The sequence below is a fragment of the Simochromis diagramma genome, unplaced genomic scaffold (assembly GCF_900408965.1).
Source record: "Simochromis diagramma unplaced genomic scaffold, fSimDia1.1 OVJJ01000343.1, whole genome shotgun sequence".
Taxonomy (NCBI): Eukaryota; Metazoa; Chordata; class Actinopteri; order Cichliformes; family Cichlidae; genus Simochromis; species Simochromis diagramma.
The window spans coordinates 9,096,928-9,113,473 of NW_024386831.1; the positions used below are offsets into that span (position 1 = coordinate 9,096,928).

The 16,546-nt window shown below is 40.3% G+C and overlaps 1 protein-coding gene across 1 annotated transcript in view; it reads left to right on the forward strand.

The window, feature by feature from the left end:
* The first annotated feature begins 3,835 nt into the window (after positions 1-3,835).
* The window catches only part of asic4a (acid-sensing (proton-gated) ion channel family member 4a), a 99,768-nt gene continuing 87,057 nt past the window's right edge, over positions 3,836-16,546 (forward strand). Inside the window, exon 1 of the mRNA XM_040028249.1 lies at positions 3,836-5,636. Coding sequence (XP_039884183.1) covers positions 5,061-5,636 — 576 coding nt within the window. The 5' untranslated portion in view covers positions 3,836-5,060. The remainder of the gene's footprint in view (positions 5,637-16,546) is intronic.

Consider the following 16,546-nt stretch of genomic DNA (forward strand, 5'->3'; position numbering starts at 1 on the left):
TGCTGGTTTTTTTTTATAAGTGGTATTTAAATAAACTCAAATTATTATTATTAAAATTATTATTAAAAGAATGAGAAAAGAAGAAGAATGCCCCATCTATTAATACCCATTTAATATGTTGTTTGTCTTACACCACCAACAATGCCATATTCAAAGCAACTTTTCTTACCTTTCTGATACTTGGTTTGAACTTCAGCAGATCCTCTTCACCATAGTTACGATCAAACAGTCATTTGTGAGTCTGAACTTTCCCAAATGAATGAACTGAGTGAAATTTGCTGAAAACATTCATGCTCTCAAGGAGATAGATACATCTGATTTGAAAGATCTCTTTAAAGTTTAATGAACACTGCAACCTCCTGGGAAAGCTAGTGAGGAAAAATTACAGTACATTAGTGCGGTCACTCGCAGGGTGAACGCTGTGTCTTTTTAACTTGAAAAGAACTGAACAGTCCCGCAGGTTTCACATTCAGCAGTCTAGATCAAAATAATGCAAATGTCTTCACTTTTCCTTTAGTTTCTCCCTTAATTTACACACCGTGTGCATTTTATGCATCCTCATATTTGGATACTTTAAATTTAAAAATTCTTTTCAGTCCATCATTGACTAAACTTTTAATTTTCTGCTTTTCCCCCCACAGCTTTCTGGGAATACAAGACCATCAGCTCACACAAGTGGGTACTGTTTGGTTTAGTTTAACCAAGTTTTTAAGTCTTATCCAGTGTAAATTTTGAGCTTGTAGATTGCCTGTAGTTTAGCTTTAAGGCGGTGAAAGTTGAGGTTCAAACCACAATTTAGCAATAATCGATCTTGAATGGTAAAAAAAACCTTTACAACGACCATGGCTTCACATTTGGCGCTGGTTTAGGCTTTGCAGATGTGTCAAGGAGAATTTTCCATAGGTAAATGTTTGGTTTCTCAACCAAACTTTACAGCTCCTACAGTGTATCTACACGTTTGAAGTGTAAGCAAAGTGCTACTTGTCTGGTGAAATCTACAACCAGACATTAATTAAAACCTAAAGCAAAAGCAGTCTTTTGTCGTGCATCTCAAACAGTATTTTGTCATAAACCGTTTAGCTTGTTTGCATCCATCTATTAAATTACTGCCATCTAGTAGGAAGTGTTGGCTGTTCTCCCTGGAAGCAAGATTAATTCTCTTTGACTCTGACCATGACCATGTCCCGTTTACACTGGCTTGAGCTTTTCAAGCCAAGTAGCATAGACAGTATAAAAGTGAGCATAGCTACTGTGATATCACTGTTTCCATCTTGGTTAGAAAAAAAAATGATGTGATGAGAAGAGTTCAGTGTGAATGTGAAACCACTTGTGCATTGGCTTGTCAATGAGCATACCACAGATAATTATCCTGTATGACCAGGATTTACAAAATTGACCATTTTTTTTCCTCATTAGTCAGAATCATTTTTCTGCAGAATAAATGCTTTCATCATTTATGTAAAGTTTGCCAGTGATATCCTTTAACGTCGAGTGAAATGCTCTAAACGGTTCTAAAGACATTCGTCCATCACTCGTCAGTGTCAGTTAATAGTAAGCACTTTGATGATCCACACCAAGAAGGCTTTCCATGAGGTTTAGGAGAATGTTGATGGGAATTTTTGACCATTCCTTCAGAATGGTCAGACACTGATGATGGGTGAGAAGGCCTGACTTGCAGTCGTGGTTCTAACTTATCCCACATATTGTATCAGTTTGGGTTGAGGTCAGGACTCTGTGCAGGCCAGTCAAGTTCTTCCACACTAAACATGCTTGTCCATGTCTTTATGGACCTTGCTTTGTGCACTGGTGTGCAGTCTCGGTAGAAGTGGAAGGGGCCATCCCCAAACTGCTACCCGAAGTTGGGAGTATGAAATTGCCCGAAATGTCTTGGTATGATGAAGCATTAAGAGTTTCTTTCACTGGAACTTCACTGAAAAATAGCCTCACACCATAATCCCACCTACACCAAACTTTACACTTGGCACAGTGCCAAGTACAGACAAGACAAGTACCCCTCTCCAGGCACCCGAACTTGTCCATCAGTTTGGCAGATGGAGGAACGTTTTTTGTCACTCCAGGTAACACATTTCCATTGCTCTGGAGTCCAGTAGTGGCATGCTTTATACCATTGCATTTTACGCTTTGCATTGTGCTTGGTGATGTAAGGCTTGGATGCAGTTGCTCGGCCATGGAAACCCATTCCACGAAGCTCCCTATGCTCTGTTCTCTGCTTGTCTTTATATAAAACTCAGCCCATTTTACTTCATGTTGATATACATAATACACAAAGAATGGAAGCCATGGTTTTTCCTGAGTGGACCTGAGATACACAGGGTGAGTATAAACAAGAAAAGGATGTAGCCATTTAGGGAGCACACAAGTGAGTCAGGAATAAGAAAACTTTGTCATTTCATCTGTGGATTTGTTCTGTTCATTTGCAAAAGTGAACCGCACAACAGGAAATTGCAAAGAACAACTCCGATACACAATTTTCACAATCATCAAAACGGTATTACAACAATGCAGTCGTTTTTGAGTCCATCACTGATTGTTGCGGTAAATGCTCTCCAACACCTAATTCGTTGTATTCCTGATTTGGATCCTTAGCTGGCCACCTACCACGGTACCTGGAATAGAGAGTCTAAAGCAAATATAAAAACATATTTTAAGTGCAAAAGTTTTCAGTGTAATGCCAGATGTTGTTTCTTTAAACATTTGTAGTTTTCATATACAAATACAATCAGTTAATTTTTTTTTTTTTCTTTGGTTATCATTGGAATGACTGCCCAAAACAATCTTCTTAAAACTGTAGTTGATGATTTGGACCTTTCTCACTCTGTTACTCAGTTGACATCAAAGCAAACACTGAGTACAGAGACATCCAATAGATGGAGCTTTTTGGACAAAATGATAAAGCTGTCAGCCTTTTCTCTAAGGGAAGGCATCATGTATCCACATCTTACAGCTCTGCAAACTGCTTTCATTTCTCAATAAACAGACCAAAAAGAGCGATTTTCAACAGCCATTTTGAAGCATTTTCTGTCTCAACTGTACCTTGTATTTGAAAAAGAGAAAAAGCACTTTGTGTATGACTTGACCGTGATGCCCTACAAAAAGCCCCCGCTGATGTTGTTGCAAAATGAGACATTATTCATAGTGTCAAAAATAACTTGAAGGTCAGTGACATTTAATCCATTGTATCTCATTTTTAGGGCATCAGACACAAAGCAGGCCTGGGGTTTGGAGTGTAATTGACTCTGACAAACATCATGACAAATGTAATGCCATCTACTCCTTGAATGGTTTTCATGTGCCAGATGTGTCTGCATGTTTTTTATTCACATTTGGTATTTAGTCATGGCGTGGACTGTGAGCCTTCATTCCCTCTGTGAGACAGTAAATAACCCCAGCATCCTCTGGGAGTGACTACATAAAACACTCTGTGGTTAGAAGGGCTCTGTGCCTGCCAGAGGCATAGCTAAACCGTGGATGCTTAACTTGTATCAAGTAAAAGCAATATTCTACATATATCTGTTTATCTAGCCGAAAAACACAACACCAATAAACAGTTGCAATAAAAACAAATGTCTAAAGATCTGAAATGACAAAACAAGACATAAAGAGAGAAAATGGCAAAATTGGGAAATTCTTCTCTTTTTTTTCAGTGTCTAAAGAGGAACATTGTTTTTATAACCAGCCAAACAGATTAGACAATTTTATTTTGATTATTTCTAGAATCTTATGTCAAAAATGATTCTTCTGTTGGTTTTCACATTTTATGTGAATCACAAGACCTCTTTAAGCTGATTAAGAAAATGCAGGGAATTTTTCTTTTTCTTTTTTTTTTTTAAGTCCCCTTATTTGCTCCTTTTGGTCTCTGGTGCTCTTTCAGACTTGACTTGGCACGTGTGTTTAGAGCGGTTGAATTCACTTTTAAATATGCCTTTTCTCTAGAGGTCCCAGCCCCTTGTGATGTGACCCGCATGACTAATTCCATTTAAAGGGGAATAACATGCATTAGGGCTCTCACTTTTCTGCCTTCCATTTGCATAATTTTGTTTGGCAACTTGGAAAAGGGCCATTAACAGCACTGAGACACGCACTGTAAAGGGTAGGGACGGAGGCAGATCGATACTCGATTTCAACGTCTTTAGCAGCATCGGGGTCCAGATCAGGATGCATTCACTAATTCAAATTCGTGCTGGAGTCTTGTGATGCTACTATTAGTTCCTGATAAGGAAACACCGTTGTACTGCCTCGCTTAATCTCTGACAGACACATTCGCTCGATCGATAGTCTTTTACTTTTTTGTTGCAAAGACAAGATTGATTGCCAGGGGTTAGCTCGTGCTCAATTCCACTGCTTGCACCGCTCATTATTGTTTCAATTAGGCATTCTCTAGAGACCTTATTCAGTGTGGCATGAAAATGCCGCGACCCTCTGCAATTCACATCAAACACCAGATGTTTGCCAGGAGAACCTCTGACACCAACTTTATTCAGGTTGAGAAGTGAAAGCACCATCCAAACAAGTGGATTAAGCAGGAGGTGGTCTGTCAGCGGGGAAGCATGGGGATGACCGGGGGAAGTTGCGACTCGCGCCAGTGAGGAGGAAATAATGACAATGTTACCTCCTCGTGAATTATTAAGTGCCCTGTTCTTATTTTAGCCCGACTCAAAATGCTGCATTTTCATCTGTGGGTCTGAGGCTGTGTGCAAGGGTATTTTTTTTTATTTATTTATTTTTTTTGACAGCTGTATTACTGCTGATAAGCGAGACTGTGTGAGCTGATCAAGTAGTGAGACAAGCGTTCAGAGCAGTAGCAGCACAGCAGCAGCAGCGCTGTAGTCACTAGGAGCCGTGGCAGCAGAAGCAGCAGCAGCACTATCAGTCACAGCACAGGCAGCAGCGACAGCAGCAGCAACAAACTCTCTCCCGTCTTTTTCTTTTTGGAGTTGTTTCCTGCACCGACGACAAAAGGCGAGGAAGTGGGAGAGAAGTGATCCAGGGCTTATAGCTGTCATCAAAAACAAAACCAAAACGCAGACCTGGCTGCCCCCATGCCTATCGAATTTGTTTGCAAAATCAAATTTGCAGAGGAGGATGAGAAGCAGAAAAGCAAGCAGGATGGGGACAAGGAGAGCCTGATCGAGGAGAGCTGCACACCTCCGGCCAAGGACCTGGCCGGGTTTGCTAACTCCTGCTCCCTTCATGGGATTAACCATATCTTTGTCTCTGGTCGGCTGGGCATCCGGCAGACTCTCTGGGCTCTTGCCTTTTTGACTTCACTGGCACTCTTTCTGTACCAAGCAGCTAAGTGTGCCATCTCTTACCTGGAGCACCCTCACGTCACAGCTCTGAATGAAGAGGCGACCCCCGAGATGGTTTTCCCCGCTGTGACCATCTGCAACATAAACCGCTTTCGCTTCTCAGCGCTCACCGATGCTGACATCTACCACCTGGCTAACTTGACAGGTCTGCCCCCCAAAAACAGGGACGGGCACAAACCCACTGATTTAATGTATCCTGCTCCTGACATGCAGGACATTTTCAACAGGACAGGACATCAGTTAGAAGAGATGCTCATGAGCTGCAATTTTAGTGGACAGAACTGCTCAGCCGAGGACTTCACTGTGGTGAGTGTAAAAGTTTCTCAAAGTTTTGTGTTTTGCTCGCTCTTACAAAGTGACACCACTCAGTTGTGATTTATTGGCTTCAGAAAAAAACTTTTATTGTTGTTGTTGTTCCTGCAAAAGCAACCTTGTTAAACAAGTATTTGAAACATTAAAGGGGCCACAAGTGTGTAAGTGAACAATATCCTTGTTCACACAAAACTACCTGTAAGGATGAAAGCGGTAGGATCTCGTTAAGACGAGCGGTTTAAATTCTCTTTGTGTTTCTACTCATCTCTTGGGGCCATGTGGTTCCCACGGTACAGTTCTGCATGCAAGATTCATGTCTTTTGTTCAGTCATCGAGCTGTATCTCTTCTCACTAAGTTCTAAGCAGCAACAGTGTTTCTCTTCAGCCGTGCCTCCACTAGAATCTATTATGTCAAAGAACAAAGGCTGCTCCCAAAGAAGAAAAACAGAGAGCTGTTGTATGTGGTTGTGCACTTTTCCAAGGCAAACTGCGCTTTAGTGCTGCCTCCAACCCTACTAGCTGAGAGTGCATGGCAACAAAATTGCCATCAAAAATAGCCGAGTCTCTTCTTCCTCTCTTTTCCATCTCTCCCTGTCGCTTCCACTCTCTCTTCCTGACATTGCAGAGCAGCTGCCTGCCTCTCTCTCGCTCTCCCTCTCGCTGGGCTCTTGTACCTTTCAGGAGGGAAGGAAGGAGTAATGCTTCTTCGACGTTGTATTTCAATCTCGCTGCTGTTAAGATTAAATATTTAAAGACTGACATACATGATTTTTGCATTAGCCAGATTGACTAAAAGGAATGAAACAATTTCCATGAGAGGGAAAGTGTGTGTGTGTGTCTGTGTGTGTGTGAGAGAGAGAGAGATGGAAAGAGAGAGAGGATCAGGTGAAAGAGGGAGAGTTTGTGCCTGTGTTCTGTGCACTATTTATTAAAGGCACTGTCCTTGCAGGAGATGGATTTCCCCATCTCTCCTGCAGGAATAGGAATATGCAATTGCTTTAGTGATGATAAAGTGGGGATGTCAAGTCTTAATAGGGTATGTTGAACATTGATATGCTCACCTTTCTGAGACCTGAAGATTCTGTCTCATCACAGAGATGGCACTACATTATGTCTGATGTGCCAAATTACGCTGAAGAAATAATGACGTCTCTCTGCTTCTCATTTGATTTCTCCGACACTCTAGCACGGTATTTATTTTTTCTTTATTTTGTTGGCAAGTCAGCCTCTTACATATACACATAAAATTACCTGTGACATGAGCGTGGATTCCCCTCCAGAAAATGTTCTCAGTTGTTCTGTCGAGCAAAAGAAAATGTTGTGCTCCTCAGGGTACCCAAAAAGTTTTGCAGTATTCAGTCTGAAGCAGCATCGCGACTCTAAAAGTTTGTAACGTGCTTCTGGCACGTTTGACGGCAATATCCTCTGACACTTTGACACTCACTCCTCTCCGAGTACATTAATTAGCAGACAATTCTGACATCCAGGAAATGTCTGTTCCATGTCGATGAAACGTCCTGTAGCTCTCTTTGGACACTGGGTGACTTCATCACAGATTAGGATCCTGTTGGAAGTTCCCTAAGCTGCTGTTTCCTCTCTGTCAACTATGTGATCTGCATTTTCAGGGGCTGTCAGTTAGATTTGTTACAGACTACTTGCTGCTGCCACGCATGAAAAATCACTTACTCTGAGTCCTGGTGGGAATCTGCACTGGGAGTGCAAAGAGAGGAAGGACTGGGAGTTGTGGGATCAGACTGGTGGGCAGAACGCAAAACAGGACAATGCCAGTGAAGCTCATTTACATGCATGCGTGCCTCTGTTTTTATTTGTGCATGTGTATATTTCTAACTAGAAATTGCATGCAGCAAGAAGGCCATTATTACAGGTGATGTGCTATTAATCACATGCAAGCATGTTCAAAAAAACTAGAGTCCTGCACAAACCGGTCATTATTCTTCCTCTCTTAGGGACTTGCTTCAGGATCGAAATGTATTTTCTTTTGATTGATCATTCTGGGAGCTCCAGATGTTATATTTTGATAAAAGCTTCATGGATGCGGGACTCTTGGGAAAATTGTATGATGAAAAATAATTGTGACATTTTCTGACATTTGAGCTTTTCTGTAACCAGACCGTGTTCTGTGTAATAGACCTCCGGTTTCCAGTTTTCCTTTTATTTTTCTCTCAGAATCTTTATTATATCTTTTAATTTTTTTATTTGAATTACTATAAAATCCCAAATCTAAATAGCCATGCATGGTAAATTTAGTGACTGACACTGTTTCTGCAAAAACACTAAAATCTCAAAAATATATCAATATTTTTCTCTCTGTTTTTAAGTTTGTTTATTTCAGAAATCATGACTTGCCCTCTGTGCATTCACTGATGAAAGAGTCAAATAAATGTGAGTCTCAAGGCCAGGAAAAAAAAAAAAGGTCTGGCTGCTCTAATTCATGGCAGAAAAATACATAATCACGTAGCAGAGAAATTTGTTTTCCTCTTTCCAGCATCGTGGACCGGCGTGATTATTTGACGTAGGTAATAAGGCCATTCTTTATAATTAAAGATTACATTATTGACTTGGATTAATCACAGAAGATAAAGCTGATTCAACAAGCCATGAATAAATAGATTAATATTTTTCTTCCAGTCTAACTCTGAATAATTGTTCATCTATTGTGTGGTGCTGTCGCACAGATGAGCAGCGAGCCCTTTGGCTTTTTTTAAACAGAGCTCTGAATTGGTTTGCTCTGACTCTCAGCTGTGTTTGCTGCTGCATTATCAGATTTTGCTCTCAGCAAGGACAGATCCCTTCTGCATATATTCATGGAGATAACTAAACGGCTATAGGGTGGCATGCGAGGTGATCTATAAAAACCTGGGTTAACGGGGACAACACTGAAGAGCTCTCCGCCTGCAATTTGTCATTTCACTGACTGAAGCCTCCATTGTGTGTTTTATAGATAATTGAATGTGTAATGGTGTAAGCCACAGATGATTTTCACCCCCTTCCCCCGTCATATCCTTCATAGTAGAACAAAATCCGAAGCCGCATTAATGTAAATCAATATAATGTAGAAAATGGCACAAAAGAGACATAATTGGGAGTTGATCTCAATAACTGTACTGCTCCTGTGTGGGTCATGAGAGAAAGATGGGAGGCAATGAAAAATTATAGTGAGAGCGTAAATAGGGAAACAAATTTAAGTCTCGATGGTAACAAGCTACAGAACTGGCATACACCTAGACTTAGAGTTTTATATGTAGCTGGCGTGGATTCACATAGAGCCGGCTTTCAAAACAAGTTTTTACATTTTTCTGATATGCTGAAGCCATGCGCAGTCTCCACAATCTCCTACTTGGGCCTGATGTGTAAAATGTGTCTCCTGAGCCCTTGCATGAGTGTGACATTCCATGTTACAACAAGAAATACATCCCCGACCTTTGGCGTTGTCTTTGAGCCCCGCAAAACCTCAGTTACAGGATTTCATTCTCACTTATATATACGTGTGTGTGTGTGTGTGTGTGTGTGTGTGTGTGTGTGTGTGTTTGCGCTCGTGTGAAAATCTGTGTATATGTGCAGATAACTGTGGGAGTGACATCCGCTTCCCTAGTGGCTCCAAAGTGTAACAGCACACACACACAGACACACACACACACTCTTCTCCCCCAGCCTGCCGTCTTCCCTCCTGGTGGAGAGCGAGGAGTGTGGGAGCGTGAAAGTGACTGGCTATCTGGACTGGCTTCGTCTTCAACAGCCTGTCAATTAGCCATCTACAGTTCCACTGCTGTGGGAGTCCCTGCAGCTTAACATGCTGTCTGATATCGGATTCAACCCTAGAGGCCAGCGGTGAGCGTTATTACACCCTCCACCACCCATAAACAAACAACTCTTTTCTTGTCTTTTTTTATCATCTTTTACTCTTCTTGCAAAATGCAGGAGGGAAAAAAAAAACAAAAAACTGATCGCATGTTTTTTCGAGGCTAAAGGGAGGACTGCTGCTTTTGCAACCCAATTCAGTGCCACTGCACTCCTTCCCCACCTTCTCCTCCTCTTCCTCCTCCTCCTCCAGTGTATCAGAGGAAGATGAATTACAGTGCATTTGGTCTGTTGCTCCTCCTGATATGCATCACCACTGTCTAATCAGATTAAACCCACCTGTGACCAGCCAATGGATAACACCAATATGCAAACTGTTTATATTTGGGAAGATTTACCTTTTCCATCGCTCCCTGAGCTGGTTTTAAAACCTCTAACTGTGCCTCGGTTTAGAGCGCTCGGCGTGATGAGGAGAATCTGCGGCTCAGGGATGGCGGTGGCTTTTAACTCGACGATAAAGGCTTCCGATGTTGTGGTACAGCTAAACCCCCTTTCTCTAACCCCTGGGAGTCTTTTACTCACACAGACATTTGTCTCTTTCTGACAAGTCATAACACTGAGCTGTTGGTAGTGTTAATGTGGCTGCACACAACACACGCATGCACGCAGGCACCCACACACAAACATGTGTACCAAAGGGTGTATAGTGTAGATGGAATACTTCCCCACACAAACACACACAGGTCTCATCACAGATTGAGAGAGTTGGCTTGCAAGATTGATCATGACTCCTGACTGGGTGCCCCTCCCTCTCTAGAGGATCAATACATCCTTCAGTCAGATTGCTTCCCTGCCCTTCCTACTCCAAGCCTGGTGTGACTAATTATCTTGTGCTTGTGTTTTGGGCCCAGTCTCAGCTGCATTTGTTAATGCTGCCAGAGTTAGTGAAGAATCTGATCTTTGGAACAAGATATCTGTTTGTTTTAGCAAATATCCAACCCAAATCAATCAATATACACTGTCTACCTTTCCCCTAAAGGGCGCTGAAATTATCGAGCAATATAAGATGACTCACGGCTAGAGCTGAGCTGAGATGAGGAGGAAAGAGCGTTTTGATAAAGCAATATAAAATTTACAGACATATCTGAAAGCCAAAATGCATATTTTTCATACAGCTATAGGACTTTCCCCCCCCTACAAACAGGTCTTAAAACGGGTATCGCTCCTCAGGCTCCACCAGATTAAATGGAAGTCTTTTTCTTGAAAAATAAACCATGTGTTTACACGTTGTGCAGGTGATGGAGCATCTAAGCAAAATCTTTTTCTGTCTACCCAATTTTCATATCGCAGATGTTCTCCATATTAGCAGGTGTGATATTTTCAAGTTGGGTATGTCCACATTACCAATTTAAAAAGTTTCTCTTGCAGCTCTTCTGCAATATGAACACGGTTTGCACCATAGACTTTTGAAAAAATGCCACAATTTGTGTAGTTTTTCCTCAGTACAGCACCACAGTGGTTTTAAATCAGTTACTCGAGATATGATTCAAATGCAGACTTTCGCTCTTGGGTTGATTTTGTGGTATGCTTTGGGTCTGTCAGATTAGTTTTATAGCATTTGTCTGAACATGACAAGAGAGTGTGCTGCTTCTGTCAGCAGTCAATAAACACTAGTGGCCCAATTAAACTGGAAGCCATACATACCGATGCCATAACACAGCCTCTACCATGTTTGACAGTGAGGTATGCGTTAGACCATAACACTGCCTTTCCTTCTCCATACTTTTTTAATTAATTAAATTTTTTTTTTTTTAAATCGGCTAGAAGTTGATTCTGATTTCACCCACTCAAAGAATTTTTCCCCTGAAATGTCCAGGCTGTTTTTAGATGTTTTCTGACATCATCTATTCTGGCCTTTGTGTTCTTCAGCGTAACCAGAGGTTTGCACCTTGTTGTAAACCTGCTGTATTTAAATCATGTAGACCTTGACACCTACCTCAAGAGTGTCCTGGACTTGACTAGATATTGTAAAAGGGTTTTTTTTCTTAACCTTGGAAACAATTCTGTGATCATTCACTTTAGTTGCAGTATATGGTCCTTCAGGTTTGGTTTTTGCAGACCTGGTTAGTGCATTACTTGCTTTAAGAATTTACAGACTGCTGATCTGAACAAGTGGTTTTTTTTTTTTTGGTTTTTTTTTAGTTTTTGTTAGTGCTGTCAGCGTTATTCTCGTTAAAATGACGTTAACGCCATAACTGCATTAACGCGGCAAATTTCCGTTAGCGAGTTAGCATGGATTGTCCAGTGCGTGGGGCTGCACGGTGTCAACGTGTTAGCGCGGTTAGCTCATTAATGGATTAGCCCCGTGCGTTCCGTGCGAACTCGCTAACTGGGGTTTGCCCCGTTAATGCGGGTATGGCGTTAACGTCATTTTAACGAGATTAACGCTTATGGCACTAGTGTTTTTGTTTGTTTGTTTGGGGTTTTTTTGTTTTCCAGCCTGATAATGCTTCCTTTATTTGCATCAACATCGCTTTTTGGAGATCCAGCTACCAAAAGTTCAACACTTAAACTCCTGCTCTTTGTCTACTTATTTTGTCATGGAATAATGTGAGTACAGGCCTCGCCAAAAATTTCCAATTACTTTAGAGACTCTGAAAATGTTGACTGTGTATAAAAGTAGCTCTAATTCCTAAACAGTTGATGCAATACTTTTGTTGAAACCCTCGAATTAAACCTGGGAGTCTGCACTTGAATTGCATCTTGATTGATTGTTGTAGTGTACAGAGGTAAAATTACAAACATTGTGTCACTGTCCAAATACCCATAGACTTACCCATACAGCTTAACCACAGCACTACCCTCAGTACTGCTGCTGCTGTTCCTCTGGGTTTTTTTTTTTTTTTTTTTTTTTAAAGAACCCTCATTAAGCAGTGATTTCGGAAAAAGTTAATCAGTTATTTAAGTATGCATTTTCTTGAGTAAAGTTTAATGAAGTATTTTTGCACATGTGTCATAATAAGGCTTTTTAAAATACTTTGCAGTAATGATGAATGGCATTCACTGTGAAGATAAGTATGATTATGAAAGTCTTTGGCCGAGACACTTTAAATCTACACTTGTCTTCCTAGCTGCCAATGTGAGCCTTTTATTTTGTCATGTTTCCTAGGCTCTGAATACATTAGTGGAAATTCCTCTGAAAAATTAACCAAGCTTGCTTTTAGGCCACCACATAATGGGTTGGTGCTTCTTCATCCCCCCTAAGATTTAATTACTTTGAGAGAGATAGCACATGCAGGTAGACAAAAAAACAGAGACACCTTACAAAGTAATTCTGTTTTATACACTTGCATTATTTTAATCAGTAGAAAGTAACGTAGAGTTCTGAAAAAGAAAACATTGGTTTTATGAAAACTGCAATGCTACAGTGGTGGTAAAATAAACAAGACAAAAGCATCTTGGTTTTCTCTTTGTTCTTTTAAAGCCTCATCCTAACAACATTGGAAAAAAATGTCTCATAGGACTGATATTACTTGAGATCATGGGCTTGAGCTACCAAATTAAAGGTTTCAAAGAATTTATTTTTGTGGGATAATTTTAGTATGGACCAACATTTGTATTTAACATAAGAGCATGCCTTCTGGCAGCCATTTGTGGATTGTAATTTAAACTGAAAGACTAACATAACATATTTTAAATGCATCCCCACTCCCCCAGTAATGAGGTCTTAAAAGATTTTAGGAGGGGAAATACAAGACAGAAAACAGCTGCAGTGACTTTCTGTATAGTATACCATGGATGTCTAGCAGAATATATGAAATAATGCACACTGGTGCATTGATTTAATGTTAATACTAAAGTGTAGATGGTATTTCAACCAGAAATGCAATTCAGTTTTTACTGAAAACTATTTAAAGTTTCCATTTCACTGTCAAATGATTGTGCATAGATATGGCAAACCTACGTTTTAATATAATTTAATAACTGTTTTACTATTTGAAGCCATCCTGACTTCAAAATGAAGTAAAACGGATGTATTTTCAAAATAAACCTTCAATGAAACAAGGGAGGAAAACTAAAAAGTGAATTAGATGAAATCTTTGAATACTAAATGAAAACTGCGGCTGTTTCTAAGGCTGTCGTTGCATTGCTACTTCTACTGTTAGGTGGTCTCGATGTGTGCAGTCCCATTCTGTCTGATATTTTAAATAGACAGAAGTGGAGAAATCGTGGCCAGCGTTACTTGGATGAAAATGTCAGTCGGCTACAATTCAGCCGATGGAAATCGCACGCAGCACAAATGTCATACCGAATATTTACCCCTGGCACAGTCTGAACATGAGGGCCTTGTCTGTCCGCTTGGCTGGACACTTGGCCCTTATTCTGAATTATGTCTAATGTCACACACTTGGCTGTGCCCCTTGCTGCTTTTTAGAATTTACGTCCACATATGCAATGTTTTCCCAACAAGCATGCTTATTAATATCCTTTTGCTTTCTTTTTTATTCTGCACTCAGTTTCCCTCGTTACTGTTTCCTACAGTTAATGCAAACAAGGTTAGAAGTCTAGTACATAAACGCTAAGGTGTTATGACAGGTGTGATATTTTGTCAGAATCTGAGTTTGTTTTGTGCACCACCTGAGCAGCCCTTCCTGTATGATGATTTTTGGCATACCTTGTTGTTTCCTCTCAGGAGACACGAGCAATGATTAGTCAAACGGCTTCGGGGCCGGCTTTCCAGCAAAAGCACTAAATGCATTTTTTAACCTCGGTTTAATATCGGTTCCTTACATTGTATATTGCTTAATAATGTACGCCCTGCCTATAGAACAGTATGCTCTGATAGAAAATGCTGAATTATTCAAGCTAATGCTTCCTAATGCCAATAGCTCCTGGTGGCCATCTTTGAGGCAATTTGCTGTGGAGGGACCCTTGTTAAGTCTTTATGCAGTTTTATAGGCTGCAGCTTGGAGGGAAGGATTAAAAAATTTCCACCAATATCACCTTTTCAAGAGCAACTGCACTGCTGTAGACACAGCTTAGGCAGCCAGAACAGAGCCACTCGATTCATAATATCCAGAGATGAGAAGAATTCATCTGTACCCTGGTTGTCCAGTTGGCTACAGAGCCAAGTGGGAATTATCTGCCTGCAAATATGTTCTATGAAGTGAACCAGTGCACATTATGTATAAACAACACATTTAAACCAAATTTATTTCTGGATGAATATGATCAACTAAAACACCATAATTGCTGTTCAGATCCTCACAAGCTCATCTTTTATGAACCAATCAGTCAACTTCTGTGCTCACAACCTTCGGATGTAGCACTATACAACCATATTTGCTGAATATCATAATGGAAAAGCTGTTGGTTTTGCTGACAACTCACTGTTGACAGGTCTGCACTGTAGCCGGCTGAGCTGGCGTTACCTTCACACACTGACAGGAGAAGCTTTTTCACAGTTCCTGGAAGTCCTTATTCAAAACTTTTAAGAGGAGATGAAAGAAGGATATGTTTTTAAAAATTGAACTGAGATTTTCAACACAGTTCAGCTGTCACTTACACTTGGGAACTCGAGCTGGTTCCTAGCTGCTCAACCGTAATATATGTAAGGCCATGATAGATGTTGTTTACATTGTTTATGTATGCTGTAACAGAAAAGATACGGCTTTTATCACTTTGTTTTCTTTGCCTTTATCCAGTTGTTTATAATGCATGCACCAGCATACTGACAGAATGTTAATCAAACAACACCCAAGATTTCTATGGTTTTAAGCTAACTAGAGCAGTACATTTTCATTGGGTACATTTTGTGAAGATAGTTATGTGTCCTTATTTATATATAAAATTACAGTTACTGTTGCAGTGGTTGATGCCTGTTTTAAACATGGACAAAGTTTCAAATATTGAGGGCTGGTAGTCAAAAACCATTCTCTAAAAACACTTCTTTTATAGCTATTATCAGTTATATATGTGTATGAAATCAAAGCAAGGGGATGTCCTTAATATGATCAATTCAGGCACCGGCTATTAACTTGTAATGACACTTAAATTACAATTAAATTGCAAGTTTCAATATAAAAACAAGGCATTGCCAATTTAATGTAAAAGAAATTGTGACTGCAAAGGGCAAAAATACAGTCATTCAAACATTTTCTCCATTTGTAGTACATGCTGCACATTAGTATGTACCTTGAGCATCCCCTTCTTTTTCCCTCAGTGCAGAAAAAGCAGCCGTCACCCAGCCAGGATTTCTTCTTAAACACAATACTTTCACGCCCCTGTTTTGGTAATATGACGACATCAAATCTTTCACCTGATGTTGGCAGCTTTATCATCTGGGTCTGTCCTCTGCTGACAAAACACTTGACCTTCAGGTGTGGTGAAATGTCATCTGATTTAGCACAGCCAGTTTGAATTGCCACCACTCGTTTTGTCATCCAAGCGTTGCTTTTTGGATTGCAAGTGTCAGAGCAAATGCATTACAGTGAAATAAGCCTGTTTAAAAAGGAGAGAGTCATGCCAATGGCGATTTCTAGTATCATTTCAACGTAGCATTTAAATAGCTGTTACTGTATATTTATGCATCTGCTTCCGTGTAATTTTAAAGAACGCGATGATGGATATTTAATTCACATTGTCTGGTAGCTTTGATGATTTGTAAGTCAAGTAAATGTTGAAACATCTCGACCTCTTTTTTTTTTTTTTCCCCAGCACGACAGAGACACTAGATTTATGCACTACAAATCTTTGAAGTGGCGTTCAGGCGGAAACGCGTGATTTTATCCAAAATGACAGAGGGGGAAGCCATGATGCACTCAGGTCTTGAAACATTGAAGATGATATTGTGGATAGCGTGTTTTCTAAATATAAATGAAACATCGCTGCCTGTGCTCGTCCCTTTTTTCTTAATTTATGCTTCTCCTTCAGTTGGCACAGTAGTAGCTTTTTGTCCAGTATAATGTCTGTCAAGCTGCTTTTACCGATATTTTCACCTCGCCATCACCAAGTCACTCTTAGGCGTGTTTGCTTAAACAAGCATGTAACTGTCGTCATGTTATCCGATGGTGTTGTCAAGATTA